Genomic DNA, 24265 nt, shown 5'->3' on the forward strand with positions numbered 1-24265 from the left:
TCTCCGAGCGGGAGAGAAATGCTTGGGGGCGCGAGGTGTGATGAATCAGTAGAGCACAGATGCTCGGCTATCGTTTCCATCTCTATTTCTCAGTACATTCTGACCTTTTGAACTGGGCAGTGATCGAGTCGATGGGCGATTCTGATAAAATACACAGCGGACACTTGAATCGGCCGCCTCCAAAGCTTCCTCGAGTCTTTATAGCTCAGTTTTCGGACAAAAGCTCCGCTTTCTGAGCAAACACATGTAATAAATCCAAGCACCCAGCTCTTTGGTAATGCTGGCTTGTACAAATTTCCTTGCGAAAGTGAAACAGACAAAGACATAAATGTACAAGACACTTCATGACATTGCAGCTTGTCATTGCCCTTGTAGATTCATGATACTGCAGCTCAAAAGCATCTAGAATTCTAAAATTGCATCCAATATCAAAATTTGATGAAATAAAAAATTGATTTCAAAACGATAAATCATCTTTTCTGGAGAAAAGTTGCAAAATACTTCCTGCAAAGATTCTGCCAATTATTCACAACTTTGGCATTTGAAGGCATATTTGTGAGGATGGCCATGAAAAATATCCTTTAGACAGAAATGGGTCAGAAAATATTACATTACAGTTTTGATGGATACAAATGACTATGGACTTTAGTTCGGTGAGCGACCCCTTTTTGTCACAGCCAGGAACTTACAGAGGTTACAAATATAAGACTCCACGAGCATACTTTAAGAGTTGTTCTCCCTAACAAGCCTTTATTTTACCCCCAAGAATGCCATGAATTGTCTTTTAATTCCAGGCATTTAACCTCTCACCTTTTCTGGTTGTTAAATCTCGCACGTTAATACGACTACCTGCGCGCCTACATGAGCCATCCCTATGGGGAGTTCGGCTAATTTATGACAGCCGTGTTATGGAAAATTGCGTTATAACTTCTCCGTCGTACCCCTCCCATAAAGCGCCACCCTTCCACAAATCCCGGCGAAGAGAAAAATGAAATTATCCAGAAATGGCTATCAATCCAAAACTCTGGGCAGAGTATGAGAAATCTTGATGTATGAACGGTGCTCGTTAATTATGGTAGCCTCGGCGTCTAACGTTGATGTGACGTATGGGAATAGCTTGTTCCCCCTTGTAATAAAACGCTAACCTTCCCTCTCAGATAGCAACACTTATTACAACAGTTTGACAGTGTCAGTCATAAACAAACCAGCGGGGTACAGACGACAGCTCCGGGCACGATACAGTCACCGTGACAACCATAACTATTTCACGGAGCACACCTAGGTTTATGCGGGGGTAAACCGCCGGCGAAAGAAGACCTAGGATTTATGTTCCAAGAATACTGAATTGGTGTTAGCTATGGTAATAGGTGTGAACCAGCGATAACTTTACATTTAGCCTAACTGAAGTGCACAGAATGATAGGAGGAGGCCATATTTCACTACAGAGAGTCAAGTGAGCTCCTTTTCAGTGGCATCAGGAGATAAGATTCCATCGTGTTAGGCACAAGGACGTGTTGTAAAACTAGATCAGATTTCTCTTATCGCTTTGAGAGGGCCGCCCAACAAGGCATGTCATTCCTCACTCATGCAAATAAGTAACCTTATGTCTTCTTTCACCTGAAAAAATCCATGTACCAATTTTTTGTATTTCTACAAAGTATGACTGTGTATTATCTCTCATCTCATCCATACACCGGTAAACAATAGAATGAAAGAACCTCAAGCAATATTCTATTACTGTCCATCTTGTGCGGATGAATAACAGGAACATCTAGAGAAAAGGCTACAATAACTTGTCTTATCATCGCTAAACTCAACAAAAAAAACACTCACTGTAAATACAAAAACTGCCTGTTAAAAGTAGTAGTATCCAGTATTTGATTGTTAAAACAATTGGGAAATTGTAAGCAAAAGTAGTTAACTGTAAAAGTCTAGCTCTACAGTGTCCTCTATCCAAGGACCATCTAGAATACATCATGAGTTCATTTTGAGCATAAAGAAATGATCTTCCACTCTCACAGAAATCTATATCAGAACTGTAGTCAAGTCACCCTTTGCTACAGGCCTTTCAGGGAAAGGCAAAGGGTTGTGCCACAGTGCCTCCAGTTAAACTAACCTGTAATATGTCAATCTTTTTATCTTAAGGTTCCCTGTCACCATCTGACAAGGTTTCTTGGCACCGACTCAGACTTTGTCAGGAGAAAAATGTTCCTTCGGTATCTCAAACGCTATCCCCAGGGTTTGTAAGATGGCAAGAAAAGAATTGATATTTCAACAAGCCCCAAAAGTCTTGCTTTATCCTTGTGTAATCTTTGCAATGCACTTTAGGGGGATCTAGTTATTAGTCATAGAAAAAGAAAGATTTAATTGGTCTGGGTATATATCCTGTAAGTTGTAAGGATGTAGATCATCATACGATTGATTTTTTTATTACAAAAATGAAACTCTAAGTTTAAGCAATTTTCCGACAATCTTTGAATGAACTCAATGGGACATTTAATAAGGTTACCTAAACCGGTTAAATAAAAAAAATGGTTAAATAAAAATGCAACATAAAACTTTCAGATCTGATTTAATTTCTTCTTCTCCTTTGACACTGGACAGACCTTTTGTCAAAGAATTGCTTGTGTCCAGTGTTTGAGGTGAGCCACACCTCGAGCATGTTTAAGGGTCCTTTTCAATGTGAGTGTATCAAATAAATCTGTCCAGATGTACACCTTGTGCTCTTCAGTACAAACCTGGTGTGTTACGCCATGGGGTAGTTTACCGGGTATGCAATACAAACAACAACAAAACAAACTATATAAAACTATACAACTGGATAAAATTCAGAGATTTCCTTCTGCCCTGAGATTTATCTTCTACAGCGTCACTAGAATGAAGAAAACTTGAAACATCCAGAAGTAAATCTCTGAATTTTATCCAGTTGTAGAGTTTGACCTGTCTTTACGTATTGTTTACCTGGATGTCTAACCTTCATAAACGAAACAATAAAACATAAATATTTTTAACATGTATGGGGAGGGGCTGGAGTGGTGGTCTAGAAAAGTTTTAAAAAACTCCACGCACACATACCCACCCACCCACCCACACAAAAGGAGACAAGATTTAACGCTGCCATTTGCTACTGGAGGGTAAAGGCATAGAAAGGTCAGCCACATTTTCTTACCACACGGGTCAGTTCATCGCATCAGTCTTTTCTCACACAGGCATTAGTTCTCTCATCATGAATAAGACTTTTTCTCAACTCAGAAAAGTGTTTAACTGTTAAAACAAACACTTTTCGCTTGTTCTCATTTAAATGTACACATTTTGTAACTTCCGTTACCGCTTGATGTAAGACGTTCCTGACATTAAGATTTGCCACATATAAGGTGCCAAACTGTCTTTTTTACCACAACTTAAGACTTTTCTGGCTTTTAAAAGCGACAGTTTGACACCTTATATGTGGTATATCTTAATGTCAGGAACGTCTTACTTCAAAGAGTAATGGAAGTAACAAATTGTGTACATTTAAATGAGAACGAGCGTTTTCTGAGAATCTCACACAGGCATTAGTTCTCTCATCATGAATTAGACTCTTTTTTCAACTCAGAAAAGTGCTACAGTAAAAAAAAGCAAAAATAAGATGGAATCATACAATGCTTTATTATGCAACATTTACAACAGTAACAATTTGAAAACAACACTTTTAGGTCAATTTATCATACATATTGAGTTATGTAGTTTAAGTGAAAATATCGAATATATTTCAATTAAGTATGAAGCTAAGTTTGGTTCTTTTCATGGCAAAAATAGATAGCAAAACAGTTAATTTTGAGTTTTTATGGTACTCAAATTGACTACTTGATTTTCTAATAAGTACCCTTTATGACAAAAAATAATTAAAATATACTTCAGCGAAACCTTCAAATGAAATGATAAAATACCAACTCTTTATACCTTTGCAGGTAATGAACATTTTTCTTAAGTAGTTTCATCAACAGTGCGGTAGAGTTTTCAACATACTGTGACATTACGCATATTTTTCAGATAGATCTTAGTGATGCAATACAGGAATCATCTGACATTTTGTAACCGAAATTCAACTAATTTCCACAGTGGGAACGCAAACAAAGATTTTCCCAACCAACCAATTAAGTCATTAATGACAAAGTTCACATCTGAAACGCAATTTTACGAGCTCCTTGCCTTTTTGAACAGTTCTGTTCTGGGGTTCTGGTCTAGCATGTTGAATCATTGGTATGGAAGGAAAGCGACTAACTAGTCTAGCCCTGGACGGTGAAGTGTCGTCCTTGCCTAACTAAGAGACAAGACAGTCCATACAGCTGAGACATATCCCCTCCTAGATTCTCTCTGACATGAGAGGTCAGAGTTCACCACAGGGGTCAAGGTCACGGCCATGTTTGTAAGGACAGTCTGGGACTAAAATAATACAGAGTTAACCTTGTCATATACCAGGCTGTGATGAGGCTTGGGACCGATTTTTGAAGCTTCATTCGAGAGAAAACTTTGATCTTTTACAATTCTTCAGTGCAAGAATACAATTCAAACATTTGAGTTAACAGGTTTAAAGCTTATAAGAAATCTCTCTTTCTCTTTGTAGGTAATTTAACGTTTTTGTAACTCAAAGTCACAATGATTGAATGAAGTTCAGAAGTCTTACACTAGGAATTTTCAAGAAGCTATACATGAAAAAACAAACGCATTTTGTCAATGATAATCTAAATGTCAAAATATGTAATAATGACATCAGCAGGAATTATAATCATACAGTATGTCTCTACTATAAAAAGATAAATAAAATAAAAAACGAACACATAACAAAACCTTATTACAAGAAACTAAAATAATCATGTATGTATGTAAAATAATCATTGCTAGCATAACTTAAGTACAAGCCAAAGTTGGCTTCATCTCCATACATTTGATACCTTCAATTTCTTTTTTTCATCCTGAAACAAATCCCAACATTATCATCACCTTCCTGCCTAACAAGTATGAAGCTCGTGTAGTGGCTGCCTATCTGCCTAACCTGTAGACAGCAGTACTAGGTACCTCATAATGCCTAACTTATCAAACCCCACCATCACTTGTGCAAAGTATGAAGGTCTCACTCATGTGTTACTCCGAGTGTGCAGTCTCAAAGAGTCCGTACCCCAAAAAATTAACGGCTGCATGAACGTGTGTTTATATCGGTGGGAAATTCCCTTTTCCTTTTAGCCAGCCCAACTGATCTCAACCGTCAAACTGATGAAAGCTTGTTTGTATCTGAAGAAATTAGCAGGTAAAGTTTGGCAGCCGTGCACAGCCCGGCATTGTAGGTGATGCTGTCATGCGCTTACAGCTGGAAAGTGCCTTTTTTGGGGGTGTAGCTAAGTGCAGTTTGCAACTGCTATAAAAAGAGATTGTATGTAGAAAAACTGTTGGCAATTTATTTTTTTACATGATCAAGGGTAAATGTTTTCAACATGAAATGAATAACATTGGCACATTTCCTATACCTTCATTCCGAACGCGCCCATGTAAAACACGTATCATAACTTGTAAGCCTATGGGGCGAAAAAACTCATGAATGAGACCTGAAATATGAACCTCCTGTAGTGGTTGCCTATCTGCCTAACTTGTAGGCTGAGGTACTAGGTACCTCATAATGCCTAACTTCTCAAACTCTACCATCATCTGTGCAAAGTATGAAGCTCGTGTAGTGGTTGCCTATCTGCCTAACCTGTAGGCTGAGGTACTAGGTACCTCATAATGCCTAACTTCTCAAACTCTACCATCATCTGTGCAGCCCAGCCTTTATTTGCCTGGGGGTTGATGGGGCTCGGATGCATAATGAACAAAACTGGAATATCCAACCCCGCCGTTTTCAGCGCGTACTGGGCTCGTTCCTGGGCGAACCTCCCCACGCCAACGACCGTTTTCACCTGGAGCAAGCGGATGACCTCCACAAGAGCGGTGTCGCACGCGCTTAGCAACGGCTCCCGCTGCGTCACGTGTAAGCTCGGCGGGGTCACGTTCTTCCCAGTTTTGGTCATGAAGACGAGCGGGCAGTAGTTGTGAACGAAACAGCGCCGGAAGAAGTTCTCTGGTGTTTCGCAGAGAGTGCTGAAAAGCCCCCAGAAACGAGTCCCGCTCACCTCGCTGTGCGTGCAGTCCAGGCCTGTGATTGGACGTTTTGGGTGCTGGAGGGCCGGCGGATTCACTTTTCCGCTGATCTTCAAGAAGTTCTTCACAAAGGTGGTGTCACCGAAAGGAACCTGGAAATGATCATGTACTGGTTACTGTTACATTCGCGCTAAGGGGAAAATGGAGTGTTCGCGGTGGTTTTAAGTTCGCAGCAGCACTATAGTCACATACTGCCACAGTATTGGACAAAAATATTTGCGGTAGTTTTAAGTTTGGGGTGAAACAGTTGCTGCGAAAACCGTGATCATAAAACCACCGCGAACATTTCTGCATTTACAGTATATCGCCTTCAGGCAGAGCCTGGAACTGAAACAGGATGACACTCAGGCTATCATTTTGAGGTTGCTCTTTAAACCACCAGTACTAATGTGCACTGGAAATAACTATATTATTCCAATATACAATTTGAACATACTTTGCAACACTCACAGTGACTAACAATAATGCCTCGCTCTCAAGATATGACACTGTATTACTATTATCAGGTATAGGCCTGGACCTGACCTGGATTTTCTGCACCGGCACCAATGAAAAACTTTGTGTATCTGTAACATGCCTACGTATACTTACCTGTATACCCTTATACCATGCCTGCCCACACTTACCCCGTTCTGTGCCATTCCAAAAGGCCCCGGGTTCATCCCTAAGAACAGCACATCTTTGTGAGAACAGCAGTACTTCATGACATAGTCCTTGTGCGTCTCCCGTGCGTAGTCCAGAGGATTGTACAAATGCGTCACCGGATCCCGGAACACAAGGTCTCTCAACGTCTCGCACAAGTTTGCCTCAATCTGTAGGAACTTCATTGCGACGGACCTGTCCACTGGGACAACTTCTGCAACAGGTGAGGCTGCCGTTTCATTGGCTGGCAGTTCTGACTTCTGATTGGCTGCTTTGCTTGAGTCTGTCATTTCATTGGCTGTTGAAGACTGGGTCGGAGTGTGTTCATTGGTCTCTTCAGTATCATCTCTACTTAAGGAAGGGGAAGTAGAGTTGGTGTTTTTGACAGTACTTTTTTGGTGATCAACATGTGGTATTGCATCCCCTTCTGCCATACCCAACTCTGTTCTCGGTCTCTGATTGGTGGGTGATTTGGCAGCATCACCCTGATTGGATAATGTTGGCACAGGGTGACCAATGGGTGCCTCTGTCTCTACAGCACAGTTTCTTGGTAGAGAACGGCTTTGTTGACAAACTTCCAGAGAGTTGGAACAACCGGCCACGACTACCTCACTGGTTAATCGGTTTTCTGGTTCGCTGTTGTTGTTTGTAATCAAAGTCTGGTCTCTGTCAAGTCGTGGTCGCTTCGAGGGGAAGCCATCTTGCTCTGACATCTTTAAAACACCAGCGGGGACACTGAAATTTCTTTGATCTGGAAAAAAAGAAGAAGAAAACTTTTTAATTTCTCAGCTCTTTACATTTTAGATATTTTACACCTTTGAGTAATGTTGTTTGATGTCTACAAGGCCACATTTCGAATATCTAACATAACACATGTCTTCCTCGAGAATATGAAATCCTACTATAGTTGTGATCATAGGTCAGCTGGGAAACTAGACCCTGTAAAAATGGTTAAAATCAGTTTTGATCAAAGCAATGCTTCAGCCTTAAGATGAGTTGCAATACTAAACATTGTCTCAAGGGGGCATGGTTACACTGCAGTACTGAGTTCTCGCTAGCTTTGCAGGTAAGGCCATGTTGATTTGATTATATGGATGACATCCTCTGGGAACCCAAAAACTGATGCGAGTGTGAGAATAAAAATAAAGTTGCCTTCAATATGAAATCTATGTGGTCAGGAAGGTTGAGGCCAACAACATTAGGGCCTGCTCAGGATTCCAACCAAGAAACTTTCAATTCTGAGTCAACGACCACCCCCAGACGTAGGCCACCTTGCCACCTCTAGAAGTGTGCGAAATACTCTTTTCAACTAGGTTGCTCAGTGGGCAACCTGGGTTAAAACCTAGATTGGAGTTGCACATCAGAATTTGAGGTTGTTCCACCTACAAAATTAGCCTGGGTGCCATCCTATTACTACCAGAGCTCCTACACTCGCTACCCTAAAAACAATTTAGGTTGGCAAGTGTAGGAGCCCCGGTAGTAATAGGATGGCACCCAGGCTACTACAAAATACACCTTTTCACCTGTCTTTGTTTGCTCATTGATACATTTACATACAATGTTTGTTTGGATATCTGATCAGAACTGGTACATGTGCAGGCGCCCATTTCCCGATTTTGCCATCTATGCAAATGACTCCGTCACCTATGCAAACCATTTCGTCAACTATGTGCAAAGTGTGTTTGCTACGCATGTGTAAAAACCTAAAGGGGCAAGTACGCCGCTCCCGGGATTCGAACTCACGCCAATCCCGATCCACACGGCTTGGGAATTCAACACGCTAACCACTAGGCTAAAAGGTCTGGACCAGTTAGACTGGTCAGTTAGTGGAGGTTGATCCCCACTGTTACACATGGACTGTTATATGTGTTACAAAAATTACATCACTTTACACCCTGCTTCTTGTAGAGTGAACATAGATTTGTAGATTTGATCAAGGAGGTTTTGATCTCGATTTCATTGGCACTTTGAATAACATTATTTAAAGGTCAAATGGTTTTCTTGCTAGTCTTAGACTCTAAACAAAAACATCAAAATTTTCTCTTGCCAAATTTTCATTTTATACATTACTCTTTCCTATACGCACTTTAATTACGATAGAAATTTCTCTTATCGACAAATTTGCCTCAGCAAAAACATGAAAATATTGACATTTAAAAAATATGCATTAACACATGACATGGGAATAATTTTAAGGCCTCGTACTATAAGTGAAATGCAACCTGCAAATTTACAGGTCAAACTGGAATACTTAAATTTAAAGACAGCACCAACAACACAAACACCTGTATACAAAATATAAAGATAATGTCATTGATGCAAATTATATACCATCTGCGCATCATAACAAAAGCAGACGATTTTGCACCCCCCCCCTCCCCCTATAGTTTTATCAACAAAAACGCTGCCAAATTCGCGTAGCATTCACATAAAACTCTTTGAATAGATAAAACGGTCATCGAAAAAGCAGACATAGTAAAATCAAGTCCTTTACGTGCCTCTTTTGGTGAAAATTCGGGTAAAAATTGTATAATTCTATTACCTACCTCACTGTACCCTCCCACCTTGTGGAGATAGCCTGCTTTCTGTAAGGAGCATTCTGATTGGTTATTTGAAACTATTTCAGCCAATCAGGTAAGATTTTCTTAAACTGGAGGTGACGTCATTTTACTTCCTGTCATGGTCCCCTCCCCTTCCGGCTTGAACTTTTCAGGAAGTTGAAAAGCTTTAAAAATATCTGTAGCTTCGCACGAGCTAAAGTTGCTTCTTAGTCCGCGATTCTTTGGGGGGAAAATGGCCGAATCGCCTGAGGATTTAAAGAAGACTTTGTCAGGTTTGTGTGTATGGAAATTTAGGTGTATTTTCCGTTGGTTTCTTACTTTCTTCGACCCATGACTTTATTCCAAATTTTACTTCCGGGTTTGGTACTTTATCTTTGTGGAAGAAAATTGGCATTTTTTGCATCATACGCGCAAGAAAGGCTGATTCTCTGTGTGGTTTTGCTACTCTGTGCCTTTAATAGATATAATTTGGGACATTGATGTCGAAAAAATGTGTTGTTAGGGCGAGTAAATGAATGAGAACTTGAAATCAGACATGCACCAGGAAGCTGGGTCTCACATGTTATCTTTTGTGAGGTGATATTAAGGAAAGGAGGAAAAGAAACTCTCAAATGGGTTGTCCCCTAGAAACAACGAATGACTGGAGACTGAAGAAACATTTTCGTGGACTATTGCATCCAAAAAGTGTGACACTTTTACATTTTAGAGTAGAGTTTTTACACAGCTTTTCTTTTCTTCTAAACTATCTTTGCAGAGGTAGAGCAGTTTCTGGAGAAGTTGGGCAAGGAGAAACTGGGCAAGGATGCAAAGAAGAAGAGAGAAGACATTTTGAGCCAACTTAAACATCTCCAGGAGAGTAAAGGCAGTGATGACGACTCAGGTAGGATGTAATTTTTGTTGCGTCAGTTTCATCAGTTGTTGTGTTGTTTCAAGCCCAGTGCCACCTAAAAAGCAAGTAATAAGACTTGAGTTGTGTGTACTGATAAAACTCTAATATATGTAACATGTTTGAAGAGTAATCCAGTTGAGAAGAGTAGGGGTGAGCCAGTGTGCTTGGCTGAATACGCAAGCCGTGGCACAGCCGCATTGCACTACTTAATGAAAAAGCATCATGCTTCGTCCTCAGTCTGAGGTTGCCTACTTTTTACTGTGCACTATAGTACAGCTAGTACAGTTTCTTTTATTTCGTCTGATTATTTTTGCCAAAACCTGCAGTGAATTGTTAAGTGAAAGACATGAAGATCTTAATCCCAAGGACTGTTTTGAGGTAGCAGTTGGAACATATGAGGCAAATTTTATTTCTTATCACCCAATTATTTGATACTTGTCCTTTGAATTATTGTATTCAAATGACAGCTCAAATCCCTGATTTTGTTTTGGTAGCACCCTTTTTGCAATCTTTTCAAAATTGACTTGCAAGAGCGGAGGTAATTTTAACCTAGATGCAGTACACAACATTGCCTCTAGGAGGCATCCCTGTACCACAAGAGGCAAATATCTGAAGCAAATGCAGCCATCCTGCAAAGTGATGTGTGTTTGGCATTTGTTCATTGTCTTGTTAATGAATAAGAAAAGAATAAAGCATTTAATGTGTCTTAAAGCAAAATAACGATTGCCCTTAACTCTCTTCACCCTTAAGGAGATGTTTATGAGCAGACCCAAGATGAGGAGACTTATGAGGATGTCACGAGTATGAGGTCTTCGGATGACAGGAGTCAGTCGACCTCATCGCTGACAGAAGGGCCATACGGAGATGGTGAGTGTCAAAACTTCTTTAGTGGACAGCAAAAGGACTAATTTTATTTGTTTGTTTGTTTGCTTACTTACATGCCTAACATACAACATATAGTAGGGGGAAAGCTGGTTCATGATCCGTGTCCGTTCGTTTTGTTCATTTCCGTTACTTCAAGAGTCTCTTAAAGGAAGTCAGATTCTATCTATTGAGATTTGCCACACTTGTGGAAGGATTGACAGAACAGGTGACTATCAACTTTTCAAGATGTCAACCCGGACCAGACTGTATTAAAGGTTTGATTCACTCGACACCGGGAAGGACCCCTACTCTTTTCGAAAAGTGTGCTGGGTTCTTTTAATAGCATGCTCGAGGTGGGACTCAAACATGTCCCATCCGACAGGACGTCCGTAACTGAAGCTAGGTACTCATTTTCACCCGAGTCAAGTGAGGAAATAGGTGTAAAGTCCTTTCCCAAGGGTACAACATTGAGACCTGCCAGGGATTCAAAACCAGATTCAACAAGTTAACAACCACAACCCTAACCACAAGGACCCCTTGTTTAGGCAGAGCTTAGAGGAATGTTGTTGATTTGAAGCATATTACAAGGATTTGACGGAACATAACATTTTCCTCCTTTGATTTTGATAACAGTCTGTTTTATTTTGTTTGTTCAATGCTCTCAGACAGTGTTAACCCCTTGGATGAAGAGTGTTAAGATACTATACAAGGGTTTGACAGAAAATTACATTTTCCTCCTACATGTATGATATCTGTTATTGATATCAGTCTATTTTATTTTCTAGTGGATGACACAATCCCCATAATACCTGCACCAAATCTCCTCGAACCTGATTTTGCTGCTTACATGGAGAAAAAGAGAAAAGGTGGGTTTGTCCTTGATTTTATTTTTAATTTTTATATTATTATTTGATCTTATTTGGTTTACCACAATACAATACACATGAAACAAAGGCAGGACTTGCTTGTATTGTGAACCACACTTTACATCTTGTGTGTTTATTGTATTTACTGAGATTCCCTTTAGCCAAAGGCTAATCTTCCACGGTCCAGAATGAAGAATACACAAAAAATGCATCTTATCATTTCTCTATCAGTACCTTCAGAATCAGATTCTTGTCTAGTGTACAGAGCTATTTAGTCACTTGCAAAATGAAGGTTAAATACATCTTTTTAGTGTTAGAAAAAACATTTTGTAACCTTAAAGCCAATAGCATATCGCACAAGACTGGTTTGCAAAAAAATTATTTTCATGTACATACCAGAGGGACCACTGAAGCTGTCGGCATGGCAACGTCGCTGGGTGGTCGTCAAGGACAACATCATGTTCTACTACGAGAAGCACACCGACAAGAAACAGAGAGGTAACTACTGTTCTAACATAATTCCACCAGGGTACATATTTCTGTCACCCTGGAAAGATACGTCCAAACAGATCTCCGACCCAACGTCCCCCAGTATAATGCACTCCTATGTATCTAAACAGTTTGATGTATATTTCTCTGCTAGACGTGGTCCCACGGTGCTGTATTGTCTCTTCATTGCCTTGAGTTCTGGTGAGTGTTTGGTGAGCTTGTTTCCCACGTTTCACTTTACAGGGGCCGTTCGCTTGGAGGGTTATGAAATAAAGAAAGCCGATGACCTTGACACAGCCCCCAAGGTCGACCGAAAGAAGAAGGACCTCTACTTCCAACTGGCCAAGACTGGCCTCAGAGTGTATCAGGTCAGCTGATTGGATAGATTGTCGACCCACTAGTTTTGCTTGTAACCGACACTAACAACTTGCACACAGAACTTGCCAAATCACTTTCAATGTCACTAAGAAATTATAAATGTCTCACTAACACTAACAACTTGCTCTCAGACTATGCTGAATTACTTTCAATGTCCCCATTGTTTTCTTTTGTTAAGAAAGTCTATAGAAATGTCTCAAGTTAGTTCTTTCATCTGTGGACAGGGTTCTAAGAAGGATCCGAAGAGTCGAGGAGAGGAAGAGATACTGAAAGTAACCAAAACTTACTCAAAATATGCTTCTAAAGTTCACACACCTGTGGTTGTTTGGTGCTGTAACAAGGGTTTAATCAACATAATGATTTTAATCTGTCCGTAATTACTACTCTCCAAGCAGAGGTTCGGCTCTAGCTGTTTTTTTTTACATTTCTTAAGGCCACACCAATTCAATTTCTTGGTTAACGGATTTTTCTTTTAAAAAAAAAAAAATTTTAGAAAAAAAAAAAATGAAAACAGAAGACTGGGCCAGCCTTCTGTTTTCATTTTTTTTTTCTTCTAAATTTTTGTTTTGTTTGAAAATAGAAATCCGTTAACCAAGAAATTAAATTGGTGTGGCCTAAGGCATTTTTGCCAACTTGTCTTGGCGACATAAAGAAAACGGGACATGGCAAAATAGAAAGCCTGACAAAAACGCCTAAAAACATGTCAAAAACCAGCCAGAGCCGAACCCCTGTTTGGAGAGTACCTAATAACCAGTATGCTGCACTTAGCAAATGAATTGCTTTTCAGAGTAATATGTTACAATTTAGAGCGGTGCTTTCTTCAAATCTCTGAAGTCTTGACCCTTGGATATCTTCTCGCAAGTAGTCTGCTGAGATGGGAAGACTAATAGCTATCATTTTTATCTATAATCATAAACAAAATGATGTCTAGGACCAGTTGGAGGTTCATCTCAGTCCACTGCATCACTTTCTTCCTCCAATCACTTTCACTCTGTTCTGTTAGCAAAACACTTAGACATGAAAATAATGTAATTCATGTAATTCCAAAGTGCTCAAACGTAACTGTTTATGATATTTGGATTCTTTATTCCTAACAGTGTGTCCTGCATGTTTCCTCCGACCTTTTTACAGTTCATTGCCTCAAACCAGGAAGACCTGAAATTCATGGTTCACACGATCCACAAGATCAACCCTCCGACAAGCAAGCCTCAAGACATCGAAGCTGATGATGTTTACGAAGATGCCACTTCTGCTAGGGCCGAGGAGGAGAATCCTTACGAAGTAACAGACGGGAAGACGGAAGAGCCCAAGGTGGAAGAAATCATCGAAGACGAGGGCGTGTATGATGACACCATGTCGCCTGAAGATATTTACGACGACACTCTCTCTCCTAACGAGCCTGCTGCTCCAAAACCAGCGGAAACGGAACAGGAACCGGAAGATCTTGATGAGGAGGTCTACGAGGACACCATGTCCGCCAGTCAGAACCCTGTGCTGCCACCAAGGCCTGGGGAAACCCCACACAACAAACCTACACCCCTGAAGAGGGACCTCCCCCCACCACCACCCGATCCAGTAGACGACAGCCCCTCGGTGGACCAACCTCCTGCATTGAGACGGGAGCTCCCCCCTCCTCCTGAAAATGGTAGCTCGTCAGGAGACAAGCCTCCAGTTCTCCCCAAAAGGGAACTTCCCCCACCCCCCACAGCAGACAGCCCCCCTCCCTCCCCAGCCAGGAGAGAACTACCCTCTCCACCCTCACAGCAAAACCACACCCCGCCGCCACCCAAGATTACAGTTCCTTTGCCGGAGAACGACCTCCCCAACATGTACATGGCACTGTGGGACTGTAGCGCCGACACGGTTCAAGATCTTGCGTTTAAACGAGGCGACCTGATCCAAGTGGTGAGCCGCGAGTATGAGTCGTTCAGTTGGTGGGTGGGTTTTATGGATGGCAAAGTTGGGCTGGTGCCGAAAGACTATCTCATGCAAGCATATGAATTATAATCTACATGTAGTATAATCTAATATGATATAGAAATGAGCCACACTGTATTATGTATACTACACAAGAACTCTATTAGTATTACTCAGAATTACTCAATACTGACTGATGAGAAATGGAGAAAACAGAAACGATAGATCCTGGCTGGCCATAGAATTTGGCAGTTCAAGCAATATTGTACTATTATAGTTGCGTGTTGGTCCAATTTTGATCATTTTGACCATGGTGGGAAGCAATTGTCCTAATGTTGGAATGAAAGTATAGTTTACCACAATTTATGTACTGTACCATAAAGGGGCATGGGCTTGGTTAAGGTTGCAGACCACAGTATTTCGCCTATAGGGATTTACATGGTTAAGGACCCCAAAGTGTAAAGCTTTGACGCTTAAAAATTTATAGTAGGGTGCACAATCAAGGTGCAAGATTTTAATATGGTTGACTTCAGGGTTCAATCTACAAAATATGTGAAAACGAGCTTAAATTTGCCGGCTCGTTCTCTTTTAAAAGCCACTTTGATATGACCCCAGCGGAGGTCATCATACTGCAGCTGGCGCAGTAGGCAGGCGGTACCATTTTCAGGCGCGAATCCAAGCCGACCGAACAAACATCGTAATCCAACTCGTACACACTCAAAACTGATCTATTCCTCTAACGTTCACCACAGTTTCCGTCTCGCTAACGTGCACAGAAGAAAAACTACTGCCTTTTAAAGCAGTGTGACGCACTACTTCACACCCGAACTACTATTGGGGACGGAGGTCGCCCATTAATACTGTGTTCTGCGGCCTTAAATTTAACTCTAAAACCTAGCATGTATTAATATTAGTTGTATTTACTTTGCTCACTAGTAAATACATTTACTAGTATATTGAAATTAACCATTTAAAAGCTATATACTACAGTTAAGTCTGTATAGACTGACAGTAGTAGTATACCATACTAGTAGTATCAGTATAAATATGTTGCAACTAGGTTATTTTCTTTTGAGAGCACTATATAAGATCTTTGAGAAAAGTGAACATATTGACTCAAGTCATGTGAAAGTAACAGACATGGAACTCTGTACACAAGAACTTTTATTGAACATAAATACACAACTAATACTCCAGAGAAAGGTATGTCATTAAAGAGCCAAAGCAACAGTACAACACGTCAGTACCCAGTGTTCAAAATGTACAAGCTGACAAAAACTTACTCTCCTAGCCTGCAAGTATTCCAGAATACACCATAAACTGTTCTGCTAGTCGTACAGTTTCACTGTTACCAAGTAATAATGGGACATTAATAGGAACACATACATTAGAAAAATGTTCATGAAATTTGTAAGTTGGACCACTGATTGAATGTTTCTGAAAGTTGTTAGGTAACTAGAAATGTTGTACATGTACTTTGCTGTTATTATTATTTATAAGAAAGTGGAAATTAAGCAACACTGAGCAAAGCTTATGTGTAATGTGACCAAGCACTCCGCACGTAATATAGTACACATACATACTAACAGTTTGTTACAGTGATTTCATACCCGAGGGTGCCTGTACTGGGAGGAAAAAAAATCGCCCTGTATCCTCAGCTGAACTGCAATAAAATGGGAATTTGAAATATCTCTGTTACACGTAATCTCTCAGGTTAATGTAAAATGTTAGATGTTCCAAAAATATCAGGTTCGTAGTACTACAAATTAATGAAAGGGTCAATACAAGTATATTCCTGACTTAGGGCACAGACTGCCAAACGCAAGCAATAGCCACTATCTACGCAGGGTGCTCACTACAAGGCATCTACATAAAATGCTAAACAGCTCTTCCTCCTACATCATATAAAAAAAGCTATAACTAAAATTCCTCCAAAGATTAGCCTCTCTTCAGCATGGCATTCTCAGTTGGCTTGGCTGGAGCCTATTTACAAAAACAAGGACATACTCCTTTCCTTGCTGCCCTGTACGCCACTTTGATAAGATACAGGTTTAACATTATGAGATACACTTTTATCAAAAAAATAAATCGTTGTCTGTGAATGTTGTAAACCATTTCCCAAAACAAGCAACCCCAGATTTTCACCATTTTAGATAAGTCCCTTGGAACAACCTTATTGTAGTCCACTCTGTAGGGTTCCTTTCAATATTTGCGTGGTTTTGTTTAAGTCCTAGTCAAGCCCCACTTTCAATGTGGCGATACATGTGCAATACAAGACATTTTCCAAGCAACCTTAATACCTACAACACAACTTTTGCAGCCCAAGAAGTCCACAAGTCTTTCTTATCTGTTTCTAGGCCTCATAATACCACTCTCTCGCCAACCTCATATCTTTTTTTTACATCCTTAAGGCCAAAACCTCCAAGTAACAAATATACTCGTAGGTGGGGAATGGTTTTACTCATACAAATACGATCCTTTTGCTGAATAGACCTAACTATTACAAACAGACATACATAGTTAAGAAGTTTGACTGATAACAAGTGTGCTTTGGAAAAGACCCCCGTGCACATATCAGTGAAAGTTTCAGTGATCAACCTTTTTAAGAGTGTCACTACAGGAGAATACGTTTGCCCCCTTTTCCTAGCTTATCAGGAAAGTACTTTTGATATGAAAGAAAAAAAATAACTCTGGAAAATGGGCAGTCATCAGACTTCGTTCACAGTTTCTGAGGTGCTGCCCGAGTCGTTCTGGTTCTCTTCGCTCGGGTACGAATGCCAGGTTAGCCTCTCCTCATAGAACTGGATTACGATCTGTGGGCATTTTACGTTGGCTATCCGCGCGGGAACCAGGTCAGCCTCCTCGCTCCCCTTCCTACAGACACAGACATTTTACGTTGATGAAGATTAGACATCCAGGCAATTCGATACGCCCCAAATAGTTACTCAAGAAACTGGATAAAAAGTCACTGACGAAAGATAGCGGATGCTGTCTGAAACATCTGACTGTTTCAAAATTTTATCCAGTTGCTTGAGTAACTATTTTTGGCGTACACAGACATTTTGGTTTGAACCTTTGTTTATTCATGAGAAGCTCAAATCAGGCTGCTTTTCATTGATGGCATGAGGTAAGGGTCAAGCAAAAATTTATAACAAAGGTACAGTTTACATCATTTAATGTCCTAATAAATCTATACATGATATTCCACATTACATGGTACAACATACATAAGAGTGAGAGCTGGCATTTGGTTCGTGTCCTTTCGTTTTGGTCATTTTGGAGACATTCTACCAAAATCATGCCCAACTGTGCATGTGAAGATAGTAGCGTTTAAGAGGGCGAACGATACAATACGTAAACTCTACATCAATTCAAGCATGACTATAGATACAACACAATCATTCGTGAGTCGTGGCGAGATATTCTACCAACATTATGCTCTACAGCACGTGAGATATTGTACGGATGACATCCTCTGGGAACCCCAAAACTAATGCAAGCGTGCAAATACAAAAAAGTTCGGCAAAAAAAACTTTCCTTCATTATGAAATCTACATGGGCCAGGAAGGATGAACAAATGCTCAAGCAAACAAAGTATGGTATACCGAATAATAGATTTTTGTTCTTTCAGTTTCACATCTTCTTCTTTGGCATTCTACAACATTAGTATTGTTCTCCAAAATATTTTTTGGCAATATTTTGCAGCTGCTTTGTACTATGATCGACAGCTTTTTTCTTGGGAAAAATTTATGCGTGTGCGGATGTCATCCATACAATTGAATCATCATGGCCTTATTTAAAAAAAAAAAGTAAAGCCAATCTTATTTCTTGGTTAACAGATTTTTTTTTGTGGTAAAATTTTAGCATGAGGACATCATTAAAACAGAAGGCTGGGGTGAAAACTTGCACCTGACCCTGTTCACTCCCTGAAACTGTGTGCACCAAAGTACAAACTTTCCTCTGAGATTCTGTTTTCATGTTGATTTTCCAATCTAGCATTCTTTTTAAATTCCATTAACCAAGAAAGTAAATTGGTGTGGCCTTAGTGATAGATAATAATTCACTCACCACTTCATAAGGAACATGAGCTCTCCACTGGAATCTGTAGCTCCGATAATTCTCTCCGGCTCAAGACCTCTGTCAAAGCCACGGGGTTTGTCCTCATCATCCTGTGTTTGACACAAATAAGGTCAATTTTAAGTACTGTAAAAGCAGAAATGTTTTCGGTGGTTTTATGTTCGCGGTTTTCGCGGTAAGCTCTTCGCCAGGAACTTAAAACCACTGCGAAATTTGTTTGCCCTCCTACCCCCTTGTCTACTATTGTCTCTAACGCGAACCTAAAACCACTGCGAACACTCCATTTTCTCCCTACCACGAACTTAAATGCATTCACAGTAATTCAACATTAGCAAGTCTTCTGACACATTGTATATACTGTTACTTCTATCGAGGCCACATGGTGTTTGACACAAAGAGGTCATTTTTAACATTAGCAAGTCTTCTGACATAGGGTGTATACCGTTATTTATGTCCTTGCCACAAAAGCCAACAATTTACTGTCGATCAGGAGTCTTTTATATTCTAATAATTCCCTACCCTATTGGGGGAAGGAGAATATTTACTTGTACTAGGTAGTTCCAATTTGCTAGGGACCAAATACTTCAGCAATTTGTCAATGTTTTGTGCCATGATCTCAAGGTTACCATGTTTTAAGGATCTTTTGTTGATCATTGGGCATTTTCAATACTTAACACCAGCCAGGGTATGTTCTTGTGATAATTCCACCGGGCATATGTAACGCATTAGCAATACGTGCCAGTATTTTTAAAAGAAAACTGTACCTTTATCTAATTTACAGCTTACTTTTGAACTCATAACTGCTTCTCAACGTTGCATTGATTCTTTATGTAAATCATTTATCTTAAGCAAGTCAAAGGCAATGTATGCAAATCAATGAAAGTCAGTTTCAAAGACAAAGCTGAAAAAGCATGTTATGAGGAATGTTTCCACATTTCAGTCCACACAGTTGTAAATAAACAAACAAATAGCAAAAGGCTTAATCCAGAGGAAGGTTTGGTTTGAATCAAAAAGGACAGATTCCATTGCACCCAATCACCAACCTCGTACATCACCATGTGTGTCCTGGGCTTCCTGGGGCTGCTACGATTCTAGAGTCACAACATTTGGGGTTTACATGCATTACTAAGACTACGTCAAAGATGCTTTTCCACCTGAGATATGTAGGGCTTAAGTCAGATTTCAGACCCACTTTTCTTGAGATATAATATTTGGGGTTTACATGCAGTACTAAGACTACGTCAAAGATGCTTTTCCACCAGACATGTGTAGGACTCAAGTCAGATTTCAGACAGATACAGTGCACCTATAATTTTTGCAGGCTATAGGTACTATTGTACACTGATATATAGAATATTCTTGAAACTAAGGTATCAGAAAAAGCAATATAATGTTTGTTGTACTTTGTTTAATGCACAACTTATCTGTGGCTTTGTAGTCATAACATCTGGGATTCTACATGCATGCATTATCAAGACTAAGATTGCTAACCACTGGACTACGCACACTACCGCAAGGCAAGGATGATTTTCCACAAGAGGACATAAGTCAGATTTTAGAAAACTTAGTTATTCCAAGAACATTGGCAGAACCTTGACACTTATTTTTCATGAAATGTCAGTCACTGTAAAATATCCAGTCTGCCGTAAACACTATTCATACACAAGGTAACACCACAGAAACTATAGTTCAGTCTTTGTTATTTGTCATGCCATTCTGGTAGAATTCCCATGGACTCACTAACAGTTCTTCATACCAGCGCAATATAACAATATGAGTTCTGCAGAGAAAAACTAAAAGAAATACAAACTGGCACGGGCAGTTTAAGAAAGATCCGTGGAAACCAACAAGGCCAGCCAAGGGCAACACTTTTCGTCAAACATTCACTCTTCATCTGAAAAATTCATCACGAAGACTAATAAAAATGTGCCCCTATAATTTATTCATGATGCCACTCCATTAAAATGTCTGTCTGTCGCACAAACCGTACCCACCTCTTCTGCCTTCCGTTTCCTTTTGGACTCTTCTGTGCCGTTCACGGTGGATGTGGATTTTCTCTTCTTTTCGTCTGTTTTGGCGCCTTTGTTCAGGTTCCACTTCCTCATGAACTCTGCAATCAGATCGGGGCAGTCCAGGTTTTCCTCTGGCTCCCAAGTATTTTCGATCCTGCAAGCAAATTACCCAGTTGTTACTGTTAGTGAAGCACCACCTGTAAGAAGACCCCCTTTCAGGCTTTTATGCAACTATTTTTTCTTGGAGTGCTTTTAACAAATACTAAATCCAAGGGCATGGAAAACACATTGGCAAAAAGGGGCTTGAAATACTCTACAGAAATCTTCAGAAATATGTCAACAGCTTAACAAATACACTTTACAAACTAAGAGACTTTGTATCATGGATCGAATAATGCAGAAAGCAAATTTTGGGCACTGAAGTACGAAGTAACCCTGTTAATTTCAGTATAAAGGCGACAAGAAAAACTTGCCAAAATACACGAGCAAGAAATATCATCAGTTATAATGTGTTGCAGAATCTGTAATAATAAATGTTATGCTATTGGCACTATACGTCTTGGTAGAAAAATGATTCTGGAAAAGGATGACAACAGTCCAGGGCTGTCTCCTGCTTTCAATTTATTTCATCCCATTCATTGTCTGGGAGCCAGTGTTGTTTTTTTGTTGATAAATCTGTGACTTTCAGCTTACGAAAAAACGTTTTCATCAGTTACATGTCATGAAGTATCTTTGGTACGAATGTTATGGGGTGAATTCGACAGGGGAATTTTCGTCCTGGGATGACCGGACAGTTCCTGAAGACAGCCATGCAACAGTCAGAATAAAATATTTGCAGAACTTACTCGGAGTATCCCTTCCACTTCAGAAGGAACTCCACCTTGCCGCCGCGCACACGTCGGTCCCGCACCTCCTCCACAACATACTCTTCAGGCTCTTCTTCTTCCTCCATCTCAGCTCCGGATTTCTTCATCTTCTTCTTTCCCATCCTTTGTAGGACGATCAGAAGTAGAATCCAACAGCACCGCTGAAAAAAAGACGGATATTTTGAGTTTTTGCAAATTCTTGTCTGGAGGCTAATTGCAAGACTGCAAGTACATGTAACATGGAAAGGACAGACAGACAAGCAGATCTCTACAGGGGCAAAACCGGCCAGAATCTAAACTTTGAAAGGACATTGTAGTGTGGAAATTATCATATACTGTATAAAATTGGGGAGGAGCATTTTCACTGGATAGTTTCAAACATCCAGTGTAAAATTTCAGTTGTTAAACTAGCAGCTGTCTGTGTCTGAGAGAATGCGACGCCTGAGGGCAGAAAACGCTGGGGAAGGTGACAAACGCCAAGGACAGGTAAGCCTATGTCACAAAGGGCTGTCAGCAATTTGTGAAGAGTGACCTTCATAGAACTTTTTAGAAGTATATATTTCAATAGGAGGGATTGAATTACATTATGGTGGGGTGGTTTCCCAAGTTTTCTGCTGAGGTAGCACTCTGTCACATTTGTGATCAGATGGTCTTTATAGAGAAAGTGAAATTTCTTTTTGACATTGTGCTGACAGTGCTAAAATGTAAATTTAAGTTACCCTTCTATTCAATCAAACAAAGCCTTTATTTCCTTTCGATAGCTTGTTCGGCCACAAAGGCCACATTTCAACAAGGTCAAAGTGGAGGGGGGGGGAGTCACGTATTAAGAGTACAAAATAAACTTTACATATATTATATCAGCACAATCATAAATAAGTCACAATTCAAGAGAAACGTTGAGGTTGTTAAGGCACTTGTGTACATACTGTACCTATATCATGGGAATTCACACACCCCTGCCCAAATCATCCTTGTTCTGTTGACCTCCATCCCATTATTTCACAATAAAACCATTCCTAATCGTATGCTAATCTTATGAACATACAACTTTCCTCAAACCAGCCATAACACCCAGAGTCGAGGGCACCTATGTACATACTGTACCTGTATCATAGGAATTTGCGCCCCCTCCCAAATTATCCTTCTGAATTTGTGATCTATTGACCCCATCCCATTATTTTACAATTAAACCATTCCTAATCGTATGCTAATCTTATGAACATACAACTTTCCTCAAACCAGCCATTACACCCAGAGTCGAAGGCACTTGTGTACATACTGTACCTGTATCATAGGAATTCGCACCCCCTCCAAAATTATCCTTCTGAATTTGTGATCTATTGACCCCATCCCATTATTTTACAATAAAACCATTCCTAATCGTATGCTAATCTTATGAACATACAACTTTCCTCAAACCAGCCATTACACCCAGAGTCAAGGGCACTTATGTATATACTATACCTGTATCATAGGAGCTCGCACCCTCCTCCCAAATTATTGTTGTCAATTTGTGATCTGTTTTCACCCCATCCTATTACTTCACAATAAAACCATTTCTAATCTTATGCTAATCTTCTGAACATACAACTTTCCTCAAACCATTACAGCCCAGATTCAAGGGTAAAAAAAGTTGCTAAGGTGTGATTTCTGTTGAGATGTCCTATAATAAACAGATGTAGATTTCCAAAGACAAAAGAACCCTTTGTCTTTCTGCTATTCCACATTCAATGCCACATTGTTTACAACAGGTATGCATCTGCACATGACTTCTGTCCTGAAAAGAAGTAACAAAGAACTTCCCAAATCGTGCCTGCATCTATCCAGCTTAAAAGAAAGTCGTCCTTAATTTCGTACCTCGAAATGTCTCTGTTTGGCGTTACAAATGTGCGTTGCTCAGTAAAAATATGCCGTTCGTCGCCCTAGATGAGTCACAGGCCAGGTGAGAGCCGCATAGTTTGACGGCGTGGGGCCTTTTGAGGGGAAAACTTGCTCGCGCTCCGATACATAACTACAAACACCACGGGCTAACCTGAGGGAAAATCTACACAATTATCACACCAGAACTATTAACAGGGCATCACAGTCGTCTTAACACTCCAAAGCACCCCCAAACGACGGCACGGAGTTAGGTACTGAAGGAGCTACTTTGTGCGGAGTCTTCATCGTGACCGCAAGGCGGCCATGTTGAAAAAAGAAAATGGACATTTTCGAAGATCTTTTTCTCTCCGACACCACCTTAGAAGTTAACTATCTGACCAAAACTTTCCATAAATCAATGACCGGGAGATTCGGAGAGGTCCACGCGAACTAGTCTGACAAGGAAACGGGCTGATAAGAGTTAAATTGGCGAGAAAAGTTGTTCATAACAAGCGGTGACATCGTGCTTACCTTTCAGTGTGTAGCAATGATCCCCCTCTGGTTGCCCGCCAAAAAAATAAAGTCTACCCCGCATGCGCGCTTTCAACTTCGGCTATCACCGGAAATCTTCGGAAACTTTCCGAACATAAAATTTTTATTCTAAAATCACATT

The 24265-nt window shown here is 40.2% G+C and overlaps 3 protein-coding genes across 5 annotated transcripts; 1 reads left to right on the forward strand and 2 right to left on the reverse strand.

Annotated features, from left to right (window-relative positions):
- Window positions 1-3631: 3631 nt before the first annotated feature.
- Window positions 3632-9419, reverse strand: LOC136445579 (single-strand selective monofunctional uracil DNA glycosylase-like). Its single transcript, XM_066443666.1, has 3 exons — window positions 9360-9419; window positions 6798-7564; window positions 3632-6263 (listed from the first exon to the last, which is right to left on the reverse strand). Exons 2-3 carry the CDS (start codon window positions 7524-7526, stop codon window positions 5724-5726), a joined length of 1269 nt encoding a protein of 422 aa, XP_066299763.1. The 5' UTR covers window positions 7527-7564; window positions 9360-9419; the 3' UTR covers window positions 3632-5723.
- Window positions 9420-9513: 94 nt separating this feature from the next.
- Window positions 9514-16466, forward strand: LOC136445574 (src kinase-associated phosphoprotein 2-like). Of its 2 annotated transcripts, XM_066443656.1 has the most exons (8): window positions 9514-9646; window positions 10129-10254; window positions 11014-11130; window positions 11913-11993; window positions 12393-12491; window positions 12726-12850; window positions 13085-13132; window positions 13992-16466. In XM_066443656.1, exons 1-8 carry the CDS (start codon window positions 9607-9609, stop codon window positions 14865-14867), a joined length of 1512 nt encoding a protein of 503 aa, XP_066299753.1. In that variant the 5' UTR covers window positions 9514-9606; the 3' UTR covers window positions 14868-16466. The 2 variants fall into 2 exon arrangements, with proteins under 2 accessions (XP_066299753.1, XP_066299754.1); XM_066443657.1 differs by lacking the exon at window positions 13085-13132.
- Window positions 15924-24232, reverse strand: LOC136445593 (chromobox protein homolog 1-like). Of its 2 annotated transcripts, XM_066443683.1 has the most exons (6): window positions 24124-24232; window positions 21712-21893; window positions 20849-21020; window positions 19898-19945; window positions 18846-18946; window positions 15924-17651 (listed from the first exon to the last, which is right to left on the reverse strand). In XM_066443683.1, the coding sequence occupies exons 2-6, from the start codon at window positions 21852-21854 to the stop codon at window positions 17486-17488; spliced, it is 630 nt and encodes a 209-aa protein (XP_066299780.1). In that variant the 5' UTR covers window positions 21855-21893; window positions 24124-24232; the 3' UTR covers window positions 15924-17485. The 2 variants fall into 2 exon arrangements, with proteins under 2 accessions (XP_066299780.1, XP_066299781.1); XM_066443684.1 differs by lacking the exon at window positions 19898-19945 and having other exon boundaries at window positions 24124-24231.
- Window positions 24233-24265: the final 33 nt, after the last annotated feature.

Source organism: Branchiostoma lanceolatum, chromosome 12 (assembly GCF_035083965.1).
Source record: "Branchiostoma lanceolatum isolate klBraLanc5 chromosome 12, klBraLanc5.hap2, whole genome shotgun sequence".
In the NCBI taxonomy this organism is placed as follows: Eukaryota; Metazoa; Chordata; class Leptocardii; order Amphioxiformes; family Branchiostomatidae; genus Branchiostoma; species Branchiostoma lanceolatum.

Excerpts from the sequence above, each read along its gene's own strand:
- LOC136445579 (XM_066443666.1), bottom strand. The coding sequence starts at position 7,526 with ATGTCAGAGCAAGATGGCTTCCCCTCGAAGCGACCACGACTTGACAGA. Across the intron at positions 6,264-6,797 it reads TTGGAATGGCACAGAACGGG|GTTCCTTTCGGTGACACCAC; the intron begins GTAAGTGTGGGC and ends GATCATTTCCAG.
- LOC136445574 (XM_066443656.1), top strand. The coding sequence starts at position 9,607 with ATGGCCGAATCGCCTGAGGATTTAAAGAAGACTTTGTCAG. Across the intron at positions 10,255-11,013 it reads AGGCAGTGATGACGACTCAG|GAGATGTTTATGAGCAGACC; the intron begins GTAGGATGTAAT and ends TTCACCCTTAAG. Across the intron at positions 11,994-12,392 it reads CATGGAGAAAAAGAGAAAAG|AGGGACCACTGAAGCTGTCG; the intron begins GTGGGTTTGTCC and ends TGTACATACCAG.
- LOC136445593 (XM_066443683.1), bottom strand. The coding sequence starts at position 21,854 with ATGGGAAAGAAGAAGATGAAGAAATCCGGAGCTGAGATGGAGGAAGAA. Across the intron at positions 21,021-21,711 it reads AAGTGGAAGGGATACTCCGA|GATCGAAAATACTTGGGAGC; the intron begins GTAAGTTCTGCA and ends ATTTGCTTGCAG. Across the intron at positions 19,946-20,848 it reads GGAAACGGAAGGCAGAAGAG|AATCGTAGCAGCCCCAGGAA; the intron begins GTGGGTACGGTT and ends TTGTGACTCTAG.